Source organism: Fukomys damarensis, unplaced genomic scaffold (genome assembly GCF_012274545.1).
Source record: "Fukomys damarensis isolate Sample0158 unplaced genomic scaffold, DMR_v1.0_HiC HiC_scaffold_35, whole genome shotgun sequence".
Classification (NCBI taxonomy): Eukaryota; Metazoa; Chordata; class Mammalia; order Rodentia; family Bathyergidae; genus Fukomys; species Fukomys damarensis.
In genome coordinates, this window is record NW_022900947.1 from 38,648,614 (window position 1) to 38,674,258 (window position 25,645).

General features: G+C 34.6%; 2 protein-coding genes across 3 annotated transcripts in view; both read right to left on the reverse strand.

The window, feature by feature from the left end:
- Positions 1-18,571, reverse strand: part of Lrrc66 (leucine rich repeat containing 66) — a 30,194-nt gene extending 11,623 nt beyond the window's left edge. Inside the window, 1 exon segment of the mRNA XM_010640235.2 lies at positions 18,460-18,571. Within this exon segment, the coding sequence (XP_010638537.1) occupies positions 18,460-18,493 (34 nt within the window). The 5' untranslated portion in view covers positions 18,494-18,571.
- A 686-nt stretch (positions 18,572-19,257) lies between these two features.
- Positions 19,258-25,645, reverse strand: part of Sgcb (sarcoglycan beta) — an 18,609-nt gene continuing 12,221 nt past the window's right edge. For both annotated transcript variants that reach the window (XM_010640236.3, XM_010640237.3), the window contains exon 6: positions 19,258-21,921. In XM_010640236.3, the coding sequence (XP_010638538.1) occupies positions 21,718-21,921 (204 nt within the window). In that variant the 3' untranslated portion in view covers positions 19,258-21,717. The remainder of the gene's footprint in view (positions 21,922-25,645) is intronic.

The following is a 25,645-nucleotide window of genomic DNA, read 5'->3' on the forward strand; positions in this document are numbered from 1 at the left end:
TCTCATTTTAATCTTTATGAAGTCCTGGGCATCGTCATCATTCTACAAACAAAAACACCTCGGAGTGGAAAGGCACTATCTTGTCCAGTGTCATAGGAGGTGGGTCTTTAATCATACTCGCTTTTTCATTGAAAGATAAGACAAGACATGATCAGTACCTTGAAAAAGAACTGAGTAAGAAGAAGACAGCAGATAGGACTCTCTAAGGAGAAGAAAGATCTTGGGCATGGAATACATAAGGAAATTACCAGATGTACTGGGATTTATCTAGCTATTCTGAATGTGCCATGGAGTTAAGAGGGATCTGTAGGGGCACTTAAGAGACTGAGCTTTTGTTATCTTTGTAACTTTGATGTTAGTCAAGGAGCATCACTTAATGTCTCTGTGCCTCTGTTATCTTCCTTAAAAATTGTTTCTCACAGCTGGAATTGAGATCTATCTTTGATTGCAATGATCTTCAAGAATTTTGACCCTAGTGGAAGGTTATGGTTCGGCAAATATTCACACTCTTGTGAACAGAATATGTTTCTTTACACTGCTGAGTTGAGTTTGGGCATATGATTTGCTTTGGGCAATGGAATGTTAGCAGAGATATCACAGCAAAGATTTCAAATATAGAAGCCTAAATGTCAGGACTTGCTCTTTTGGCTTCTGTCAGTACTGTGAAAGAACATGGCTTGGCTGGCCTACTGTCCAAATAAGGGGCATGTGCAATAGACTTTGAACCACTGCGATATATTTCAGATGATAGGTACAATCCCTTGAGGACTAACAACTGATTATAATAGAGTTAGAGCTGCTTTTGGCTGCCATATTGTTTTTATTTGTAGAATCCAAGTCCTTTACAGGGATCAGCTTCAGGTGACTGCATGTGAGTTATGCTGGACTGTTTTGTAAGTGCTAACATATTTGTGAATGAGCTGACGCTGGAGTGAAATTAAAGACAGAAGCTGTTGATAGCCTAGAATCAAATGTGGCTTAACAGTCTGGTCTACAGAAAACCCAGGGCATTATATCCACTTACTCTTGGCTAGGTTGGTTCACTCTACCACCAAGATTTCAGGAGAACAGCTCCTAAGCCAGGTGAATCCCAAGGATCAGCCACACACAGTACATACAACAAAATAAATTCCAGTTGGGTGAAAAACATAATCAGCCTGAAAAAGCATCCCTGACAATTTGAGAATGTGAGGCACATATAATTCAGAGCTTAAGTGAAGTGAATGCAAGGGAAGGGAAGTTGTTTTTTTTTTTTTTTTTTTTTTTTTTTTGAAAATAAACACAAAGGAAGGCATTCTAAGGGAAACCATCAATGTATTTGAATAAAAATTTGAATGTGAGTGTATATTTGGAACACTGAAAAGGACAAAGATATGGATGACAGCAGGTTTTCACTGGAAACAATGCAAATAGCACGCAGTAGAGCAAAATTTTAAAATACTATTTTTAATTGTCAGCCTAGAATGTTTTATTAAATGAAAAAAATATATTTTTCCAGTATCAGGGATTGAACTCAGGACCTATGGCACCATTGAGCTAAATCCCTGGCCCATCAAATGAAAATATACATATATGTTTTTTTTCTCATTGAGTTTATTGGTACATTTTAGGTATACAGTACAGTTACATTCATCATTGAGATCTTGTACCTTTACATGACAGGGCTTGGTTCTCATTTTTTCCTCTTACCCCTTACCTTCCTTCACCCCCTCCACCCTTCCCTATTTACAAATACTTTATTTCCATTTTTTCATTTTCTCATATTTTTTCTTTTCCCTTATTTCCTTTCCCCTACACCTTTAGCCCTTTTCTTCCTATTTCACATTGTCAATTGTACCATTAGGATCTTATGTACAATTATAGTTTTTCACACCAGAGAAATAATAAATAATAATAATAAATAATAAATGAAAAAGTATTTTAAAAATGAAGGCAAGTACAGACTTTTCAGACAGGCAATATTTTTTAAAAAGATCAACAGTAGACCCACACTAAAATAAATGTTTAAGGAGGTCCTTTAGCTGAAAGAAAGAAGTTGTGCCATCGTAATCCCCAAATACACCATTCCAAACAATATAATTCCAAATGTTGAAATTCCAAAATAGCAAAATCCCTATGGTATAAAAGTTGTGAAAATTATAATACCAAAATATTAAAATTCAATATGGGGAAATCCAAAGCACAATTAAAGTCAATTTCAGCCTAAAAACAGAAATACTGAAAATTGTAATTCTCATAAGAAAAAAAGAAGTAGAAAGCCAAAGTCTGGGGATGGTTTAACATTAGTTTGGTGGTGAAGCACTATTTTGAGTGTATCTGTGAGGGTGTCCTAGTGGCCTAGCTGGGGAATATCTGCCCTCAGTGTGGGTGCTCACCATTGCAAAACAAATAATTCGGAATGAGAGGCTAGATAGAAAAGTACACATTTTGTGGGATTCCCTTATATAAAACTCTAGAAAAGACAACTCAGTCTACAGTGACAGAAAGTAGATTAGTGATTGCTTCAGGATGGGTAATGGTAAGGAGCAGGAGGGAGAAACCACAAAGGGCCATGAGGAAACTTTTGGAATGAGGGGTGTGTTCATTGTTTTGAGTGTGGTCATGGTTTCATGGATGTATCAATATGTCAAATATCAAACTGTACATTTTAATATATGCTGTTTATTGTATATCAGTTATACTTTAATAAGCCTGTGTTTAAAAATGAAATAAATGATGATTTCTAACTAACATTTATGGGGTGTATTGTTTGAATGATTAAAATGTTCTAAAATTATATAGTAGTGATTGTTACACAGTTCTGAAAATATTAAAAACCACTGAAGTATAAGTTTAAAAGGATTAATTTTGTGGCCTATAAATCACATCTTCATAAAACATTGTAAAAACAATCTGGAAAAAGTTATGCTAAGCTGACAATAATCAAAAGAAATCTGAAGTGGTTAATGTAAAAAATACATTATTTTAGAGCAAAGACCTTTGCCAAGGAAAAAGAAGATCATTTCATAATGATGAAGAAATTGATACACCTAGAGGATATAATAATCCTAAACATTTATGCATCTAACAACAGAACTTCCAAACACCTCAACAAACAAAACCAAACTCTGTGCTGCAAGGAAAAATAGACTAATCTACAGTTATAGTTAAAAAATTAATATAGTTCTCTGAATAATTAATAGACCAAGAAAACAGAAAATCAATAAGGCAAAAGGAGATATAAACAATATCATTAACTAACTTGACCCAGTTGATTTTAAACACTCTATCCAAAAGAAGCACAATAAATTCTTTCCAAGTACACATGGGTACACAGACCAGACCTCATTTTGGGCCATAAAACAATAATAAATTTAAAAGAGTTGAAGATACATAAAATATGTTCTTGGACTAGATAGCATTACATTAGAAAAAAACAATAAGAGAAAGATTTCTGGGAATAACTGGAAAACTAATAATGCACTTGTAAATTTATCCATGACACAAGGAAGAAATAAGAAAATATAATATTTTATTTGAATCAATACAAAACTACATATCAAAATTTGAGATGTAGCTGAATTGTTTGCAGATGGAAATTTATTTTATGGTAGGCCTATGTTAGAAAAAAAGAAAAGTCTCAAATCAATGACCTCAGCTTCTCCCTCAAAATTCTTAAGAATAAATTAATTGAAAGCAGGGGCCAGGGATTTAGCTCAATGGTGCCACTGCCTGACTTGCAAGTGCAAGATCCCGAGTTCGATCCCTGGTACAAAAACAAACACCCCCCCCAAACAAAACAAAACAAAAACAAACAAACAAACAAAAAAACGCTACAGAAATGAACTGAAAGCAAGCAGAAGAAAGGAAACAATAAAGAGCAGAGAAGGAGCAAATTAATACAAAATGGAAAAGTAATAGGGAAAATCAACAATCCAAAAAGCTGGTTCTTTGAGAAGAATAAAGTTGATAGAAAATAAAATTAAGCTAGTCTGATAAGAAAAGGAAAGGTACAAATTATCCATGTCAGTAATGAGAGAGGTGGCATTGTTTCATGTCCTATAGATACTAAAAGAATAATGGGATATCGTGAAACCATTTATGCCAATATATTTGATAATTTACATGAAATGGTCAAATTTCTTGAAAGGCCCAAACTACCAATATTTACTCAGGAAGCAATAGATAATCTACGAACCCCTATAATTATTAAAGAAACTGAACTTTTTTTTTTAAGAAACTGAACTTTTAGTTAACCATCCTCCTACTACAAAGAAAATCGAAGATTCAGATGGCTTCACTGGGGGAAGTCTACCAAACATTTATGGAAGAAATAAAGTCAATTCTAAACAAACTTTTCCAGAAAATTAAAGAGGCATAAACATTTCCCAATTCACACGAGGCTTGTACCACTCTCATAACTCTGATATCCAAACCTGACATTACAAAAAAGAAAACAGTTGCAATATTTCTCATGAGCACAGATGTAAAATTACTTAACAAAATGTTATAAAACCTAATCTAAGAATAAATAAGAATAGTACATCATGACTAAATGGATTTCATCTCAGGAATTCAAAGTTGGGTTAATGTTAGAAAATTAGTATAATTTTTCACATTAACAGAGTAAAAAAAACAAACCATGCAATCATCATAATAGATTCAGAAAAAGCATTGACAAAACCAACCACATGGGCTGACAAAATCTCTCAGCAAACTAGCAATATAGAGAATTTCATTACCCTGCTACACAGCATATGTGAAAAACAATAGCTAACATCATACTTTATGATGAAAGACTGAATGCTTTTCCTCTAAAATTAGGATGAAGGCAGGAAGGGATACCTACCCACTGCTTCTATTCAACATCATCCTGGGGTTCTACAATAAAGTACGAAAAATGCATCCAAAAAGAAAGAAAAAAATTGTTTTTGCTTGTAGATATTATGATTATCCCTGCAGAATCTACAAAAAAATGACTAGAACTAGGAAGGCAATCCTGGCAAAGTTGCAGAATGAAAGATAAAGATATAAAGGTCAATTGTATTTTTATATACTAGCCATGAAAATGATTTCATTTGAAACAACAACAAAAATATGAAATACACAGGGTTGAATCTGACAAAACATATGCAAGGCATATGAAATTATGAAACTGTTGAGAGGTCTTTCAAATAAATGGGAAGATATCCTACACTTGTGCATTGGAGGACTTAATAATTGTTAAGATATTAATTCTTTCCAAATTGATCTATCAAAAATATTCCAATAAAAGTTCCAGCAGAACTTCCTGTAGAAATTGATAAGCTGACTAAATTTGAATGGAGATGAAAACCACGTAGAATAGTCAAAATAACTTTTAAAAATTTCAGAGTTGGAAGACTTATATTACTGATTCAAATAACATATCCATAAAACAGGCACCTAACTAACTCACTATGGATTATAAACATACATATAAAGCTGAAAGTTATAAAAATTTTATAAGAAAACAAAGGAGAAAATCTTTCTAGCCTTGTGTTTGGCAAAGATTTCTTAGATATGACACCAAAATACAATCTATAAAATAACAAACTGATGACCCGGACTTCATAAAAATTAAAAACTTTTGATCTTTGAAAGTCATTGTTAAAATAATGAATACTCAAGCTACAGACAAGGAAAAAATACTTGCAATTTACGTTTTGCAAAGGGCTTGACTTTGGAATAGGGTTAAAAATTCTCAAAACATGTTAATTAAAACTTAATAAATGTTGTCAAAGATATACAGATGTCAAATATACAGAAATATGTCTGCTATCAGTCATTCACAGAAATACAAACAGTATTATACCCCTGTTCAGTAATTTGTATGGCCACAATGAAAAAGACTGACTATACTTACTCAGTGCAATGAGGACATAGAACAACTGAAATTCTTGTACAATACTAGTGGGAATTTGAAATAGTTTGGTAACATGATAAAAACAATTTGATGATTTCTTAAAACGTTAGACATAAACCCAACATATGACCCAGCCATTATGCTACTAGATTATTTACCCAAGAACAATATCTATTATTAAAAAAATGTCAATGGAAACACTAGTGATGACCACTTTTTCATCTCTGATAATAATCTACTTTGTGTCTTCTCTTTTTTCATTTTGCAGGGGCAGTAGTTTAGCTAGAAGTTTATCAATTTTATCTTTTTTTTTATTAAAGATTGCAAACATACATGATAATAAGAAATGATACTAAATTAAAAATTTCAAACATACATATATATGACAGCAAAAAAGGATATGAAATAAACAAAAATTTATGTAACACATACTAATCGAAATACATTAGTCTGATATGATCTGCAAACATTATGTTCTTTCTCATTTTCTTATATTTTTGAAATAATGTAATTATAAATAAAGTTACATATTATAGTTGAGAAACTGTCCTCAAAATTTTATGATTTATAAACTCCTTGGTTTTATTAATTGATAAATATCATATACTTGTTGATTGTACCACTCACATTTTCTAACAAAACTTCCCACAGAAAAAAATATACTTATATTTGAAATCCAAAAGCAACTAAAAAAATTCACATTTTTAAGATCAGATTTTTCTGTTTCTATATTATATCCCATACTTATTTTTTTATATTTTAATAAGCATAATGATAGAATTTAACACCAATAATATTTAATATTCTTCCCAAATGAATATGAATTGTCACGCATGTAATTTAAAGAAATCATAAGGTTGCCAGAGAAACTATCAATATGCCAAATGTGCACAATCCTACCACATTCATGCCCATGTTTCTCATTTAATAGTGCACACATATATGTAAAAACATACCCCCCACTCATATACACAATGCATATTTTCTACAATACAATATATACTTAGGTATAAAAAAGCAGTGCAGTGATGTGTGGAATATTGGTGATTTGTATACTTTGAGAAAAAACAAATATCATCTTTGAGAGAGTTGGAGAATTTGTAATATGTATCAGATACTAAATGATATTAATGATTATAGTTATAATAAAATTTACTTAAAAATTAATATCCATCAGTAGAAAATAGGTACAAAGATATATTGATAACATAACAACATTTGTCTTAACAAATTTCCAACCAAACAAGCTGTAGTGACAGAAAAGGAAGTTTGTAGAAAGCAGAGATGAAAGAGGAAAATGACAGATGGGCCTTAGTACTTTTCATACTACTCATATATACAGATTTCATAAATTCTCAAATAAAAAAGCAAAGAAAATGAGAACCAAAATAACTCACCCATTTGGTAGAACAACATATAGAGACAAGGATTAATGTGTTGATAAATTTTTAAAATATGAAATATAAAGCCTGAGATTTAGCTCAATAGTGCTGCACCTGCCTAGCCAGAACAATGTGCCAAGTTTAATCCCCAGCATCAAAGGAAGAAACAGGAAAAGGAAAAAAAGAAGAGGGAAAAAAGCATATATACTTTCTGACATACTCAATAAATTAAAAATAAATTATTTGTTATCTCTTCCTCTTGAATTGTTCCCTTCACAAGGATGTAGTGAACTTCTTTGTCTCTTTCAATCAGTTTAAGTTTGAAACTTACTTTGTCTGTGAATAAGATTGCTACCCCTGCTTTTGGGGGTGGGCTCCTGTTACATGTAGAAGTTTTCTGTCCTTTCACTTTCAGCCTATGGGCTTCTTTTTACACTAGACGTGTCTTGTATACAACATATTATTGGATCTTGCTTCTTAATCCATTCTGCTGTTCTATTTCTCTTGATTGGTGAATTGAGGCCGTTAATATTGCTGGTTATAACTGATATGTACTAACTTATTATTATCATGTTTGGTTTTTTTTTTCCGCCTTCTCTTTTTAGTTTCTTGGCTTGCCTATTTGATTTGCTCTGTTGGGCCTCATTGTGTTGAGACCTTAATTGTCCTTTTCTAGGATATTGTTTAGAATTCCTTGTAGTTGCTGATTTGCTAATTCACAAAGTTTCTCAGGTGTTCTTTATCATGGAAATATCTTATTTCCCCATCCATTTTAAAAGAAAGTTTTACAGGATACATCAGTCTAGGTTGGAGGTTGTTTTCTTTTAGTACTTGAAATATCTCATTCCAGGCTCTCCTTAACCTAAGGGTTTGTATTGAAAAGTCTGCTGTGATTCTGATAGGCTTTCCTTTGCATGTAATTTGTTTCTTGTCTCTTACTGCTTGTAGTATTTTGTTCTTCTGTTGGGTTTCTGGGATTTTGATTATTATATGTCTAGATGTAATTTTTTTTATCACAGCTAGTTGGAGTCCCATATGCCTCACTTATCTGTATATCAAATTCTTTCCCTCTGTTTGGGAAGTTTTCTATAATTAATTCTGTGAACAACTTTTTAAAAGTCATTTACATATTCTCCTACTACTTCTTGAATTCCTATCAATCTTTTGTTATTCTTCTTAGTATTGTCTAAGAGTTGTTGTATCAATTTCTCATGATCCCCTACTGTTTTTAAGAGACTTCTCTTTTCACGGTCACTGACTGCAATTTTATCTTCTATATCTGAGATTCTATCTTCGGACTCTTTTATTCTTTTGTAAACACTCTTAATGGAGTTTTTAATCTCCTGCATATCTGTTTGAATCTGTCCTATGGATTCCATTTCTTTCTTGTATTGGGCATTTATTGTTTCCAATTCTTTCTTATGCTGGGGATTCATGGCTTCTATCATGGTCCTGAGCTCATCTATTTTCCTCTCAGTTTCTGAAAATTATAATTTTCATTTTGCTCATCATCTCTATGATTATCTGGGAAATTACTTCTGTTTTATATTTCTCTAGAGCCTGACTGATCAGTTTTGTTACTTCCTATGCCTTGAGTTCAGGGTGTCCTAATGATTCACTATCAGACTTTTCATCCTCATCTGCCCCACTGTTTGCCATTGGTGAACAGTAAATCTGTCCCTGTATCTTACTTAAGCATTTTCTCATTTTTACTATTGTTGTTGGGTTGTCCTTAGTTTAACCTTTAGGTTATTACTTAAATCTTTCTGATATAGTTGGGCTGAAACCCATGGGTCTCTAATGACCCATAGACAGTCTCATTTTCATCATACTGAAGAAAACAGCTCATTGAATCAATCACAATCCTTTAACCTAATTGATACAATCAGCACCACAATATAATGAAGCACAATTTGCAAATTGACCACTAATGGTAGTCATCAATCTATCACCTTCAAACCATGTGAATTTAACTAAGATCAAGAAGCAACCCAAAATGTGCTTACAGTAAATAAACTTTTCAATAAGGATATTTACCATTTACAATGGGAGTTTAAAACAAAGTTAAGACAAGAGGAGTAGATAAGTATAAGAATTAGAGAAGGTTTCATATGAAGCCAAAAGACGTAGAATGACCAGACAATTGTCAGGAAATTGTTAAATTCAAAAAGAACAAACAAAATAGAAATATAGTAACCCTTGAGTGAGTTAGAATAACATAAGAAAAGAACATAAAGAAAAGAGAAAAAAATAATAAAAGAAGAAAACTGAATTAGGACAAGAGCAGAAACAAAAAGGGAGATGAGGGATACTATAGTGGAGTAAGAGACTGAGTTAGAGAAAGAAAAAAAAGAAATTTGCAGAGTGTGATAAAAAAAGAAACAAAAATGAGTTTGAAGGGCCTCTTTCAGACTATATCACTGCTGTCATAATATATAATATGTGCTGCCATTTGCAGAGCCAAGTCCCCTGATCTCAGCTAGCTGGTGGCAGAACCCCACAATGCAGACTGAGCTCAGGCTGCAAGGCCCATACTGAGCTCCCCGACCTTCTTAAGGGTTGAACTCCACTCAGTTCCACTATAAGTTTCCCCTACCACTTCTTTATGTTCAAAGTTGAAAGTGCCAGAAAATACTCTTTATGGCCACCTCTGCCTCTACAGAGTAGTTCCAAAGACTGGCACAATCAGAAGGTCTAAAAGCGCAAGGGTGAAGGTGGGGGGGGCATATGGGGGTTCTTGCGCGGCTACCTTTCTGGCACTGAAGATGGCGGCAGCGGCGCCAGCAGGGGAGGGCTCTGCCGAGAAGACCCTCTGGCGCTGAAGATGGTGGGACGCCAATTTTATCTTTTCAAATAACTAGATTTTGCTTTTGTTAATTTTCTGTTTTAAATTTCATTGTTGTCTGCTTTGAATTTTATTATTTTTCTTCTATTTGCTTTAGGCCTGTATTATATTTTTTCTTTAATTTTCTTTCTTTTTTTGTACCAGGGATTGAACTTGGGTCCTTGTACTTTTGAAGCAGGTAGCGGAACCACTGAGCTAAATCCCTGGCCCTCAAATTTCCCAATTTTTTTCTTTTTGTGGTACTGGGGATTGAACTCAGGATCTTGAGCTTGCAATGCAAGTGGCAAAACCACTGAGCTAAATCGCCAGCCCTTAATATTCTTTCTTTAAGTAAACTCTTCCATGAATTTGGACATATTTCTTGAAAGAGGAAAAATGTGATTTTAAAAAATTTTACTTGGTGAGTCAATGATGATATATATTCACGTGAGTGAAAGAGATTGTGAGTTGCATTAGTGGCACCTGTATCTAGAAGATAGATTCCACTTTTTCAAGAGAGGAAAGAGTCGAATGGTTGGAGGAAAATAAGGAAGTAATTTTGTGCAAATGGAATTATTAACTGTTTTCTGATAATTAAATTGGCCCTGAGTGGCAGAAATTTCATTGACCTTTGTATTTAAGTGGCCAGAGATAGTCTTAGTTCCAAGAAGGCTCAATTAAAGAGATGATGTCCAGACAATGCACCACCTTAGTAAATACTACCATTGGACTATGAACTTCTTACATGCTCTCCTGAATGCAAAAACCTGGTAACATACAATGATGATCTGAGATTATGGGGTTCAAAGGGTATTGAGAATTGGAATAGAGTCTTAACTGGTGCTAGACAAGATATTTTATTTATAAGGTCATCTCTGTGATCAAATTATATGGGTGAATCGAAGTCCTGTTGCTTGTATGCCTTACATTTTGTTTCTTTGGAAACTTAGTTGTTTTTGAGAGCATTTCTATAATCCAATAGCAATAAGGATGAAAAATTTTAATTCCATATGAATAAAAGAATATAAATTTTAATTTGCATAATGTCATTTCTAAGACATTTGTCTCTTGAGTTCTGTCACTTAGTGGGTTAATGTAAGGACGCCACATCTGGTCTGCCAACCTTACTGGAATCCCAGTAAGATGTTGGTCCCAGTACATTTCCCAATACTCTGTAGGTACACTGAAAATATGCTGATGAAGACTGGACAGTTTAACTAGAGACTGAAACAATTATTTTAATAAAAAGCAACAACAACCCTGACGGTTGTAGTTTGGATAAGTACCTCTAATGACCCATGTGTTAAACTTTGTACTATTTAGAGGTGGTGGAACCTTAAAGAGGTGGTGTCTAGTAGGAGGTTCCAGGCCACAGGGGGGATGTTTTCAAAGGGGATTGCAGGATGCAAATCCCTTTGCACTCTCTCTTTTCATTTTCCAGCTTCCTCGAGGTGAGCAGCTTCCTCCGCTGCCTGCTCCCACCGTGTTGCATTGTCTAGACACAAGGCCAAAAGCAGGAAGCCAACTGACATGGACTGCAACCTGCAAGACTGTCACCCAGAATAAACCTTTCTTCTTTTTAAGTGTATTATCTCAAGTATTTTTATAGTAATAAAAAAACTAATATATGAATTTTTTAGTTATTAATGCTGTACTCCAAAATTATGAGTGGAAGGTGGAACCATCCATTAGGTTAAATTCATGGCTGGCTTCTGTTTTGTAAGTTGCACTAATCCGTACTCAACTAAGTGTTTTCCCAACACAAAGTATTGGTGACATCACAGCTGACTCAATACAGATTATGTGATGATGGGTTAGTCACAGTGATGGTTCATTAGAAAAAAACGGGCTTTTTTGAATGTTCCATAAACACCCTTAAAAACACATGGGAGATGAATTATAAAAGTGCATATGTGCTACAAGGCTAGTTGCGTTCTTGCTGCCTTCTGGAATATCTCTAGTTTATTATTATTTTAGATGAAGCAAGTCAGATACAAATAGTTCTCCACTCATGATTACAGTAGGCTATTAATCTCATTCATAGCAATAGTTATTTAATATTTTTAAAGATAATGAGATCTAGAGAAAAAGAAATTGTTTCTAAGTATACTGTTTTTCTTAATTTGTGCCAAGAGAGTAATAAAAACTAACATCTGCAATATACAAGTTTGTAAACTTGTAAACTCTGTAGAGTACTTTTTGCATATTTTAACTGCTATCATTTATTATGCCAGATACTGTGTGAAGTTAGGTTCTTGAGATACATTTTTCATTTAACTCTCACAATTCTATGAATAAATCTTATACAGATGGTCCTCAACTTATGATGAGTCAACTTAAGATTTTTCAACTTTTCAGTGGTATGAAAGCCTGACCAGGCAACCACTGTTTCTCACTTTGAATACAGTATTCAATAAATTCAATATTTTATTATAAAATAAGATTTGTGTTACATGATTTTTTCCCCAACCTTAGGCTAAGTGTTTGAGCTATCTAAAGAAGGTGAGGCTAGGCTATGATGTTTGGAGAGTATATTTTAAACTTTTGATGAGTTTATGGAAATGAAATCCCACTGTAAGCCAAGCACATCTCTACTATCTAGATGTTACTCTTAAATAGACTTTAATCAAAAAAGAGCAAAGGAAGGGCCAGAAATTGGGTGGTGTCCCAGGTAACACCTGTCTCTTACCAGCTATTACCCTCCACGGCAGGATTTCAAAATTAGTTACCCAGCCATAGTCACAGAACCATAAAATGCAAAAGGATGTTTGAAAGGACTCAGTGTAAGAAAAACTGAAAGTATGATGATTATAGAAAATAATTCCAATCATAAAATTTCATGGATAAAAGGATTCTGAATTATATCTGATTAGATTTATGGTTTACATTGGCTAATATCCACTTCATTTTTCTCTAGTTTCATTTGCTAGAATTTTAATAGAATTTTAGATGCAAGACTTTATTTCAACTTTTTTCTCCTTTGCAAGTTTTGTGTGTGTGTGTGTGCGCGTGTGTGAGCGTGTGTGATATTTTGGGAGGTTTAACTAAAAAAAAAAAAAGAAAAGGAAACTGAAACTGAAACTGAACTTGCCTTTATAGGGGTATTTGTCCCACAAGTGAAATTGGTAACAGCCTTAATACCTATTAACCTGGGGAATTCATCTGTCCTAAGGAGAGGGTTTCAGTACTTTTGCTATTTACTCTCTGGTGGGATGTGGGATAATATCAGTCTTTTATTTACCTATAGTTTTCTTTTTCTTTCCATTAAGCAGAAGTAGGCTCTGTGCTCATGGTCCCAGGGGAGCCACAGAGTAAGGGAGAAGGCAGAAGGGCCCACATGTCCTAAATCTTTAGAGGAAAGGAATTTCTAGACGTAAAAGGTTTTGAACAAACACAAAGGGGAAAGAATCTTCTCAGAATTGACAAGATTTTCAAAGTAATATTATCCAGGTATCAATGGGTTAAAAGGGACACACACACACACACACACACACACACACACACACACACACGCCTTGTCAGGCCATAAGATTCTACAGCAGTCTTATCTGGGAAAAGGCAGAAGAAAGGTGAAGAAAAATCAGTGCTATGTAACCCATAACCACCCCCATTGGAGCTTAGAAACTATGTTGTTACTGACAGCAGAAGGTTATATCTATAGGATACTTGAATTTGTGAGTGAGATTTACAACTACCATACTAGTGTGAAAACATCTTAATGATTATGTGTAACTATAATGATGTTCATTAAAAAAATAAAATGTTGCTCAATTAAACCAATGATATATATGTACATGAAAACTATTCAACTATTTTAAATATTATTTACAAGTTTGCTTAATTATGTGTCTAAAATATTCTGTGACATGAAAATACAAATTACATATTATGCAGTTTTATCCAATTTTAGAAGAAAATGCATATTACAGGCATAAAGAGTAAACTTAAGGAATATATTACTTGAGTGGCTTTAATTTTTAAAAATTTCTAAATATTTTATAAATAACATTCTATAAATAACTCTTTTGTAATAAGAACAATAAAATAAAATTTATAAAATAAAAGCCAATGAGTTTATACTTTGCACTGAAAATACTACACATTGGTTTCATAGAAGAGGTCATGAAGATCCTCTCACAATTCTGACATGCTGTGTAGAACAATCATGCCTTTCTTTACCTGTAAGATTATTATTGCCAAAATGATGCTTAAAACAAAGCCAGAAGCTAGAGAAGGAATGAACAAAATAGGAAATGTAAGAGCTGATAACTGAGGAAAACTAAGTGTGTACAATATGAGAGGGAGAAAGCAGGCAGTGTCCTTATTTTTTATTTTTATTTATTTATTTATTTATTTATTTTTGGTACCGGGGATTGAACTCAGGTTCTTGCACTTGCAAGGCAGGCCACTGAACCACTGAGCTAAATCCCCAGCCCCCGCCCTTATTTTTTAAAACATAAGTGTCTTATGTAAAGTAAGTGCTTAGGAAACAGTGAACAAAATGAAAACAAACAAGGAAAGGAAACTGTATAGCACTCCAGGATATAAAAAGGGCAAAGGAATTCTAGCAGAACCAGATATATTTTCAAAATAAGTCTTGAGATATATACATATGGATCTATAACATGTAAATGATTGAATGTCAGATAAAAATATATTATAATAGGAAGATATATGGACTATCTTGTTAGACACCAAAATAATGAATTCTGATTTTGTTTGATAATAGGAAAGATTACATACTACATATTGGCACATATTTGGTTTACATTGGGAGGACTAGATAAGAGGTACAATGTATTCTAAGAAGAAAAAATATAAGCATGGGACATTTAATTTGAATTGTTACATATTAAAATATCTGAACTAGTTATTTCTCAGTGCTGTTTCACATCAAATACACAATAAACAAAACAGCTTAAAATTATACATTATTATTTAGCACCATTTAAATACTTCCTAGTGTCTCTTGGCAAATCCATATAAATTAGTATAAGTTACACTATCAGGGATTGAATTGCATTTACTATGAATGTCATATATTATAACTTCCAACACCACTGAGGAAACGCCTTGTGGCTAGGCAAGGTGGCACAGGCCTGTAATCCTAGCTACTCAGGCGATGAAGGCAGGAGGATCTCAAGTCCAGAGCCAGCCGAGGCAACTTAGGGAGCCCTGTCCAAAATAAAAATAAAAAGGGCTAGGGGTATATCTCAGTGGTAGAGTACTCCTGGTTCCAGGCAAACACAAAACAAAACCAAAAAAACCCTCCTTTTATTGTACAGTATTTGCTCCGATAAAATCGCCTTACTTTCAGCTGTTTCCTTGAAACTGAAAACAAATACGGAATTCTTATTCACATAAAACATCAATTCTCCACACACTCGTCATTTCTGTCTAGTCCATCTTTTAAAATTGTACTCACCCTCAGGCGTGCCAGTGAGCTTTTCTTTGCAGAATGAGCACCTGTGGAGAGGGAAGTCCATTTTGAAAGCCGCTCCTTTGGTGTCTCCCCTGCGAAGAGTGGGTAGATCTAACGAGATGGAGTGAATGGCACTGTTGCCGAGGTTTAGTATTTCCAAAGTGTGTAAATATGAGAGAGGACCGAAGATCACTCTTGATATGAGATTGTTACTGATGTCCAAGCATTTTATTTTCTGTTCTTTTTTTGTGTGTGTATGAGGCTGTAAGAGAACTCTACTTCCACTGAGGCTGCTGTCTGTGTCTGTCCATGGGAATCTCAATGCTTCTCAGCAGAACAGTTTGTCAGAAGATAGTCATTCCACTGATGCTCAGAATTGAAGAAAACACTGCTTTTTCCTGGCAGGTTTGTCATTGTTCCAGTAAAGACCTATAACTATGGTAATAGCTCTGAAATAGATGCTTTTCGGGATGCCTAGAGAAAGAAAAACTGACTTTTCAAACTATATAAAAACTAACAGCAAATAAGAAACAGAAATTTTACTTTTAAATTTAAGATTTAGGAGTTATTTATGGATTTAAATGAATGTTTGATTTCTTAGAGATCGAGACATCAAAACGCAGCTACCAAAACGGTACAAAATCGCGTTTATGTGACATTCTAAAGAAAAGGCTACCTGCATTTTCAGAAAATACATATTCACTAAGGCCTTAACTCTCTATTTGCTTTTGCAGTATCTTTCGTCCTGAAGTCTGTTTTGGAGAAAATGAAACTTCCAAGATTGAAGACTTCTCTGTTTCTTTGCTGGTCATTAGTAGGGGGCAAAGTCTGTTACACTTTTCTAGGACACTGTAATCAGCCATGTGGTTTATGACATGAGTGACATCCACTAAGTTGTGAACCTCCCACAACTTCATGAATAGAAAGTTCAACTCACAAAAGAGATGCATGATTTTATGACTAGAAGGACAAGTTTTATCTTTGTGGCTTTTGTGATTTACTGAATAATTTTTAAATCATTTAAATACATTAAATACAACATATATGAGTTATGAAAAGGAAGCTGTGCCTCAGAGTCAAGATGCAATAAGAAAAACATCAGGTATCTTTTTCATTAAAAATTCTTGAGAAGCAACTGAAAGTTATAAAACAAGTAATCCAAGTTACAAAGCCTAAATGTACACACAAACATGATTTTAAAGGAAATGCATACAGATTTTTGGGATACATTTTAAACTAAATTCCATTTAAAAACCAGTATGTAGCCAAAGATGGTGCACACCTATAACCCCAGGTCTGTGGGAGCCTGAAGCAGGAGGACTGAAAGTTTGACACAGTCTGGGCAACTCAAGAGATTTTAGTGAGTCCCTATCTGAATGAATGGGGATGCAGCTCAGTGTGAAGCCCCCAGATTCAATCCCCAGTGCCGTGCAAAACCAAATATACAAAACCAAAAACACTGGTGTGTGTATAAATACATCATTCAGTATAGAAGTCATAATAAATCATTTCTTCCTTTGGACCTGTGGTACAGCTAGTTTTTATCATCACGGTGGGAAATGCTCAACTGCTTTAACCCATCTTGCCCCAGCCACCTGACTCTTTCTGGATCCATCCTAGGTAATTCCAAAGGGTTATTTTCCCAAAATCCTTTTTTCTTCAAATAATTTCCTTATTCAGGATCTTCAAAGGATTCCTTATTGCTTATAGTCCAGATCCCTCAGGTTGGCACCCAAGAGCTTCACATTACCTGGCTAACCTTAGGAAATAAGCTTGGTGAGTACATGTAGAGTAACTGCAAGATGTGGCCTGGACGAAGAGCTGTGTATGTACATGTATCTCATGCTAAAATTAGCTTTTCATTCATTCCCAATTCCAAGCTCAATGTCTTTTCCTTTCCTAGACTAAATCCTGTACTTCCTTCAAGACTTATCTCAAATCCTGTGTGAGACCTATTTTCCTGCGCTAGCCTCTATCTTTATGCTTTCCCAAAGCTTTCAGTAAATATTTATTAAATAAATAAATGCATGTTTGTAACAGTCAGTTTGGAAGAATGCAAATGTGATCCTGCATTGATAGTGCTTACTCTGTGTCTGTTTTGAACACCTCAAACAATGTTAAGGACTATGATACACACATACATATATATTCACATGTCTAATATTTTTAATAGTCTATAATCTGTCACTGGGCTATGCTCTTTGCATGAATGAATGGCATGAAAGTAATTTACAATATAACTTTAAAATTTTTGTTTAAAGATGAATTCTGACATATTTTGAAGGGCATCTAAGGATCATCTTCAAGTACATACTGCAAAGGTGCCCTCCAGCAAGAAGTGATTTACAGTGTGCCTCTCATGCATAACAGAAATTGAATTTTCCCCCAGTCAGAAAGATGTTTGTCTCTACATTGGAAGCTGCAGTTATTATGAGTATATAATACAACTGTATACCAAGCTAATGTAACAACATTATCAACAACAAAAAAAATTGCCATCATTCATAGGCACATTATTTTGCAGAACTGAAGAGAAAGATGTGAGTGAAAAATACTTTTTCTTAAGGGGATACAAATTAAACACTTTTATTGCCTTGCTTATTTTTAAGTTGAAGAGACTGATACATTAATAGATTCGAGTTCAAAATATCAAAGATAATCTCAATCTTAAAGTGAAAGGTATTAATATATGAAAAAATTTATATTACATACAAATTTATATGTACTACCTAAGAAACCACTGAGACCTCCAGAAAAAGCTTCTGAAGAAACTGGAAACAATTAGATACAATATGTCTTAAAGACATATTCAAGCTGAAGTTAGGAGAAAGCCGTTAAAAAAACTGGGTGTGTATGCATATCAGAGAGTGAGAGAAAAAATGAGGAAAAGATAGTTAAAAAAAAAGTAGAAAGGAAATGAATTCAATCTTACATAAAGAGAAGGTGAACAGAAACCACGAGGGATTACCTTTGGTGGTAACATGATGTGGAAAGAACCCCATGCTAACACTGCTCCGGAGGCATACCTGAATATCCTCACGTAGTTTTCAAGTGGTCTATAGCTGGCTGGATAAGGCAGGTGGGGGTTTAGACCTGAGCTGAGAGGCTCCACCCATCCCGTCATCACACCTGCTGCTTGGCAGGCCTTCACCCTTTCCTCTCCGGGCTCCGGCCTCTTGCCATGGTGAGTGTGTGCACTCCCCGGCTGCACTAGACCCAGGCCTTCTGGAACACGCGGGAGGGAGGGATATCCAATCTGGGAACGCCCAGCTTTCAAACCTGATTCCAGGGAGATTTCATGAATACAGTTGGTGTCCCATTCTCAAGCCACGTTTAAATCATGTTTTCATGACCAAACAGAAACCCAATATATAACCATTGAAAAACTAAGAGCAAACAGCTTACAGAATTTTTATTGTAAAGAGAAGTCATTAATAATTATTATAAACTGAACTGAAACTCAAGCTAGCAACATGAAACAAACTTATAGGTTGATTTTTATATGACCCAATTTTTAATCTTAGCCTTTTTCAACACTTCTAAAAAGAATACCAAAATTAGTAGCACTTCAATGGTCTCTTCTGTTAAGTTTAGCACCATTAACATTCAAAACTGTGTAGAACTTCTACCTTTCATCATCAAAACTACCATATGGGGCCGGGGATTTAGCTCAGTGATTCCATCGCCTGCCTCACAAGCACAAGGACTGGAATTCAATCCTCGGTACCAAAAAAAAAAAAAAAAAAAAAAAAAAAAAAAAAAAAAAACTGCCACACAAAATGCATTTTTTTTACAATGCAAAAATACAAATACACATTTTAAAATACTACAGACTATTTATAGGCAGTCCCTGTTTGTGTGGTTTTGCATTTTCCCCTTCAGCCCATTAGAGTCTAAACTTTTTTGTATTTCTTTCTTTTGTCCCCCTTATCATTGCAAGGTACCTGTACCTCTAGAACATTCTTATCATTTAAGTAAGGTCTTGTATTTGTCAGCCACATCCCCAAGGCTGCTGCTCAATGCAGAGTGAACATACAGCAGGAAGAGATAAATTTTTCTGCTTACAAAAAAATACCATCTGGTGGTGAGTTTGGGTAGCTGCAACTTTACTGTAAATGAAGATAGGTCACAGGTAAAATGCTTGGCTTGTTCTTGTTTTGTTTCCCAGTACATTTTCGAGGTCTACTTTTGAGTGAAAAACCATGGACCACTTACAAAGTGTACCAAAGTGCTATACTTAATAGTCAGTTCTATAAAAACACCAAAATGTCTTCTCATGTCAAAAGCACTTAATGGAGATGTGTCAAAAACACAAGTACTTCTCAAGCAGAAGTCAAAATAGATTAGTTTATGAATTAGATTCAATAATACTTTGATAGTGTTCTGTGGTTTTAGTAAAAATATTTAAAGAATCAAAACCTACAGCAGACAAGTAATGAACGTAAAAATTTAAAATATACTGAGCATATACGCAAAATTCCAATGATTTTTCTGTGTAGGTTTCAGATATTAAGTGATATTGAATATATTCAAATAAGCTCAAATATCACTACAATTAATAACACATCTCATTCTCTTTTCACTTAAAAGCTGCACTCAGTGTTAGATAATAAAACAAATCTTATTTTAGTATAATCTATTGACTTCATAGTCTCTAAGGTATTTGGTTTTTCTGTCAGAAAGAATCAGCTATATTGAATACCAATTTTTTTTTTATTGATTGTATTGTATTAATAGAATATGGTTATACTTCAGTGTAGGTGGGGCCTATGACACTTCCTGCCTGTTTTATGGCATTCTATTTTGAGGTCCCTGTCATTTATGCTGTGTCTGTGTTAAATGATTCTACAGAGTGACATGAGAAGCAAAAATAAATTTTTCTATTTATTTAAAATTGCTCATCTTTCCTCCTGCATTAGCACTCAGTCCAGTGCATCCTGACTTCTTTTCAGGGCACAGTACCTTGTGAGGCCACTTCTGGAGCAGGCCCCATGGCCTGCCTAACTTCCCTGCGCTGCCCTGAGGTGGGAAGTAGGAACCCTGGGAATCTCTGTAGCCCAGACACTCTGGTGTGCCAAGCTGGAAAGTTGGTGCAACTCACGGAAGGTCAAATTAGTCCTCTCTATATAATAATATTTTGAAATTGGCTTAAGATAGTTAAATCTGACAGTTATTGGTCTTTTTTTTTGGTGACATGAAATTTATTTGTCTTTTAACTAGAGTGGTATACCTGTTTAGGTTAGGTAAGCTTTAATTCATCTTTTTTTCATCTTTCTAGAGTTTTACATGATTGAAAATTAAGTGCAGATATTAAAAAGAAGATGGTATTTGGCATCAGGTACATGTAGATTTAAATGACACTTGAATTCCAATCCCAGCTCTGTTGTTTACTACGTGATGTTAGGCAGGTTTCTTAGTTTCTTTGATCTGTAATTTCTTACTGGTTAAAAATAAGAACACCTACTTACAGAGTTGATGTGAGAGTTAGATATTAAACATGCAATGCCTAGGACAATGGCAAGGAAGTACAAGATACTCAATAAATGACAGCTATCATTATTACTTAAAAGTTAAAGCTGAGATAGTTTTAATTTTCATGACATTATGAACATTTAATATTTATCACTGTTTAAAAAAACACTCTATTACAGAGTATTTTCTTAGTGCAAAATTAAGGAACCATGGTTTCTTATTGTCTCACATATGTACACTTCTTTAATTCCTTCACATGCATGTGAGAACATGGCTCAAGGTCTGTGCACTAAAAATCTGTGTCTTTCCTATTAGAAGCCAAAAAAAAGAGCATGAAAAACTATGTACTGCAAACATGTACTAATTTAAAAAGAAAAAGAAAAATAGATGTCGAGCTTCTGGTGGGACTATCAGGCCCAAAGCCTACTTATAGAGAGTCTAAGAAATTGCTTCAGCCCTTTAAAATCCTTTAGACAAGGAATAGTGGAACTTTAAAAACACTTCTTTAAAGATTAATTTTATTAACTTCTTATAATTATTTAGAGCACTGTCACTTGAAACAGTGCAACTCAATAAAATATATTAGAATTTAGGGTCTCAAGAATATTTTAAATAGGGAGACTACATAATAGATACATTAGTGCTCCCAGTTAAAATAATTCCAGTGAGTTATCACAAACTCTGTAAAAACATGATGTGCATGTATACTCTAAAAACGAAGGTCAAGATACAAACATGGATGACCTCTGGCACTCTAATGCGTGTTTCCACATGGATTGTCTGAGGTTTGGCAGCCCATGTTCTGGCTGGTCACTTGCACTTTGAAGAGAGTCCCATCAGCACACATGCAGAGCTTGTAGCGCACCCAGTCCCCACCACCCAACTGGTCTCCACTGGAGGAGCTGGGCAGGCGAGTCGTGCTGACCGTCACAGTCCCATTGAGGATGATGCTGTTTTCCTACGAGGAGGATAATGATATGATTTACTTACCTCCACAGGTGGGTAGGGAATGAAGTTATTAATCAAAGGTCACTGGAATATTAACAACAAAAGAAATACTCAAAGAACAAAGTCATGACCAAACAATGATGGCACTAACGCAAACCCAAACCAATGTCAAAATTCAGCTGGTAACAGCACCATGGCACACACCTATAATCTCAGTTAACTCCTGAGAGTGAGGCAGGAGGACTGTAATTTGAGTCCAGGCTGGGAAACTTATAAAGACTCTGTCTCAAAATAAAAAATAATTTTAAAAAGGCTGGAGATGGAGCTCAATAGTAGAGTCCCCTGGTTCAATTCCTGGTACCACAGTGAAAAAAAATTCAAATGGTAATTTTTTAGCTTGTTAAATTTATACTGTATGTCAATTACATAACTTGCAATTATTAGTTAAAATTACATAAAAACTCCTAAATGTATAATAAAACTCATGTTGGTAAGGTCTCAGATTATTTTCACTTAATTGTTCAAGAAGCTGTAACAAAGTTAGTGATAAGTTAGTGATGACGAAATGAAAAATACTTTTCTCCTAGAGGGAATTAATTTTAACGAATGGAGACTGACTGAAGATTAAAGATACATGATTTTGAAGACTGGGCACTCAAAGGAAACTTCCTGGAGGTTCTCCTCTTGAGCCCACTTCCCCAGAAACACTCTTATTATACATGAGACCCTTAAAACCCTTTCTTTTTAGGGACCTCTTCTCCTTTCTTTCCTCACTTGCCCCTTTCTTAGTTTCATTCACCCAACAACTAATTTCTAATAGCCTACGGTATGACAGGCACTATTTAAGTGCTGGGGATATAGCAGTACATAAATGGGCAAAGTTCAAGTTCTGAGAGGGCTGGCAGTTAATGCCACTGGAGCAGACAGTAAAAAAAACAGGTAAAACAGGGCATCAGGTGGCATAAATGCTACATGGAAAAATGAAGCTGGGTAAGTAGAGAGAGTGGCCAGGTGAGATTCCACCTTAAAAGGGTGGTTTGAGGGATTCTCAGGTCTAGAGAAACTGGAAGTGAGGGAGGAAGCCATAGAGGGAACTGGGGAAGGGCATGTGGAGTAGAGGAAAGAGTGTGTGCAAAGGTGAAGACAGGCTTAGGGACACTAAGGACATCAGTGTGGAAGAAGCCCTAAGGGTAGAAATGCGACAAATAACTGAGGGCTAAATGTGTATGGGCAGGGAATGAACTTTGGATTTTATTTGAAATCAGACAGGAAGTCATTTAGAAGTTTCAGAAGAGGGACATTCTAGCTTTTTAAAAGGTAACTGGGAGTGCGGGGTAAAGAAAGGCCTACAGGTGTGAAGGGACAAAGCTGAAGTTCCAGTTGGGAGGCTGTTCCATGTCCTGGCGGAAAACAAGGGCAGATTACATCATGGTGGAGATGGCGGTGATGCAGCCAGACTGAATCCCTGGAGGTTGGGCCAGAAGGGTTTGCTGGTGGACTGGGCATCACTATGCAAGGTGTGGCCACTGAGAGAAAGGCATGTTTGTCAGGTAAGGAGGCTAGCAAGATTTCAGACTTCAGATGTCTGTTAGGTATGGAAGTGGAGAAGACAGACAGGCAGTTGCTTAAGTAAGGCTTAGTTCAGAGGAAAGGAGTTCCAGCTATGGGAGTCATCAGCTTACACAGGTATTAGAAGCAGTGAGAGGAAATTGGTTATAAAGTAATAGAAATAGTTAACTTATCAGGTAGTGGTAGCACAAGCTGAGTATCCCTTATCTGAAATGTTTGGGATAATAAATACTTCAGATTTGAGAGTTTTTTGGATTTTGGAAGTTTTCCATGGAACATAATTCTAATTTTGTTCCTATGCTGCCATCCTGTGGTCATTTAAAATTGTTTTCTTTAAACAGTTTCTTAAGTCATTTTTAATTCCAGCATCCTATTGAACAGGAGGGCAACTATAGTTAACAATATATTTAAAAAATAGCTAGAAGAGAGAATTTTGAATGTTTTCACCACAAAGAAATGATAAATGTTTGAGGGGATGGGTATGCTACTTAATCAGATTGTGATCATTACACAAATTTTATATTATAATGCACCTATAAACATATTTTATATGTCAATTATAAATCTAAAAATGAAACTAAAAAAGTAGTTTGATGCAATTCTGGGTGTACTTTTTGTTTCCATACTGAGGCTTGAACCTAAAGTCTTTGCAATGAGGTACATACTCTATATCTCAGCATTATCATTTTTTAAAATATTTTGAGACAGGGTCTCTCGGAGTCATTAATTTGCCCAGACTGGGTTCAAATTGGCTATTTTCCTGCTTCAGCTTCCCAGAGTTCTGATGATAAAATTCTTTCTAATAATTAGCTTATATTAAAAATTAACTACTGATCTTAAATGAATTATAAAGCTAATTATCCATTTACAGAAACTTTAAAAAAATGACCTGGAAAGAGAAAAGGGACTCATAGGGACTAGGAAGGAGGCTAGAGTAGTGGAGAGGGAGGGTGGACAGGATCAATGCACATATAGAAACATCATGGTATGCATTTAACATGTTAATTATAATAATAAAAGTCTAGTTTTCTTTCAATATTGCTTCCTTTTCCTTTAACTGCAAAGAAACAATTACATTTCCATGTGTATTTCAAAATATTTTAACACTTGTCATATTAACAAGGTGGAATGAGACAAAAATTTTCTGGTAGAAAAATAAAGAGTTGAGGTAACCAACCTGCCTATGGTTTGAACAGTCCAACCTCTCACTGGCTCTGGCTTCCAAGAGCAGAAAACTAGGGTACCGCTGTGGTTGTTTCTTGGTTCCCTTTGGGGAATGGCTTCTTACCACAATGAACATCAAAACTATTCAGTATTGCTATGGCATTTCTGCACTTATGCTCATCTTCATTATTCAGAAATGGAACTCTGTGTTTTAGGGAAAAAAGCTGTTTTTTGAAAATGAGACAAGTACCTCATTTTCTAAAGTTTATTATTTCTAAGAATTGAAATTTAATTAAAAAATGAAAACACTGCTAAAAAGTCCTTAGTTTTAAGGTCTCTTTTGTTATGTAATACTTACTAGAAAAATTTAATTAGTGTTAGTTAAGTAATATGTGGTAAGTTCTTAAAGGCATTTTGAATAAATATTATTTTGACAAGAATTATGAGCTAGTAACGAGACTATGTCTCCTTTATATGAAGTACGATGCCTGCTAAATTTCAGGTATAATCTGTGAAACACAAAGAAAATTTCACAGAAATTCTTTTCAAAGGAAAAGCCACAATAAAGGCAAAAGTCTTTTTCCTTTATACTTAAAAATAGATCTCTAAGTAATAATACATTTTATACATTTGCTAATTTTTTCTCACATGACTAGATAATGAAACTCAGGGAAGGATATAAAGAATCTTTTATTTAAAAAAGCATCAACAACAACTTTAGGGAACAGGTACTATGAATTTCCAAAATTCTCTTTTAGAGGTTTTTTTCACTTGTTTTCTAAAATACAAAAGGATTTAGAAAATATAAGCTAGCAGAAATAAAATAAGATTCAAGCCAGGCATAGTGGCACACGCCTGTAATCCTAGCACTTGGGAGGCTGAGACAGGAGGAGCACTGTGAGTTTGAGACCAGCCTGGGCTACATAGTGAGTTCCAGATCAGTCTCAACTACATACTGAGACCCTGTCTCAAAAAAAAAAAAAAAAAAAAAAATTAAATTT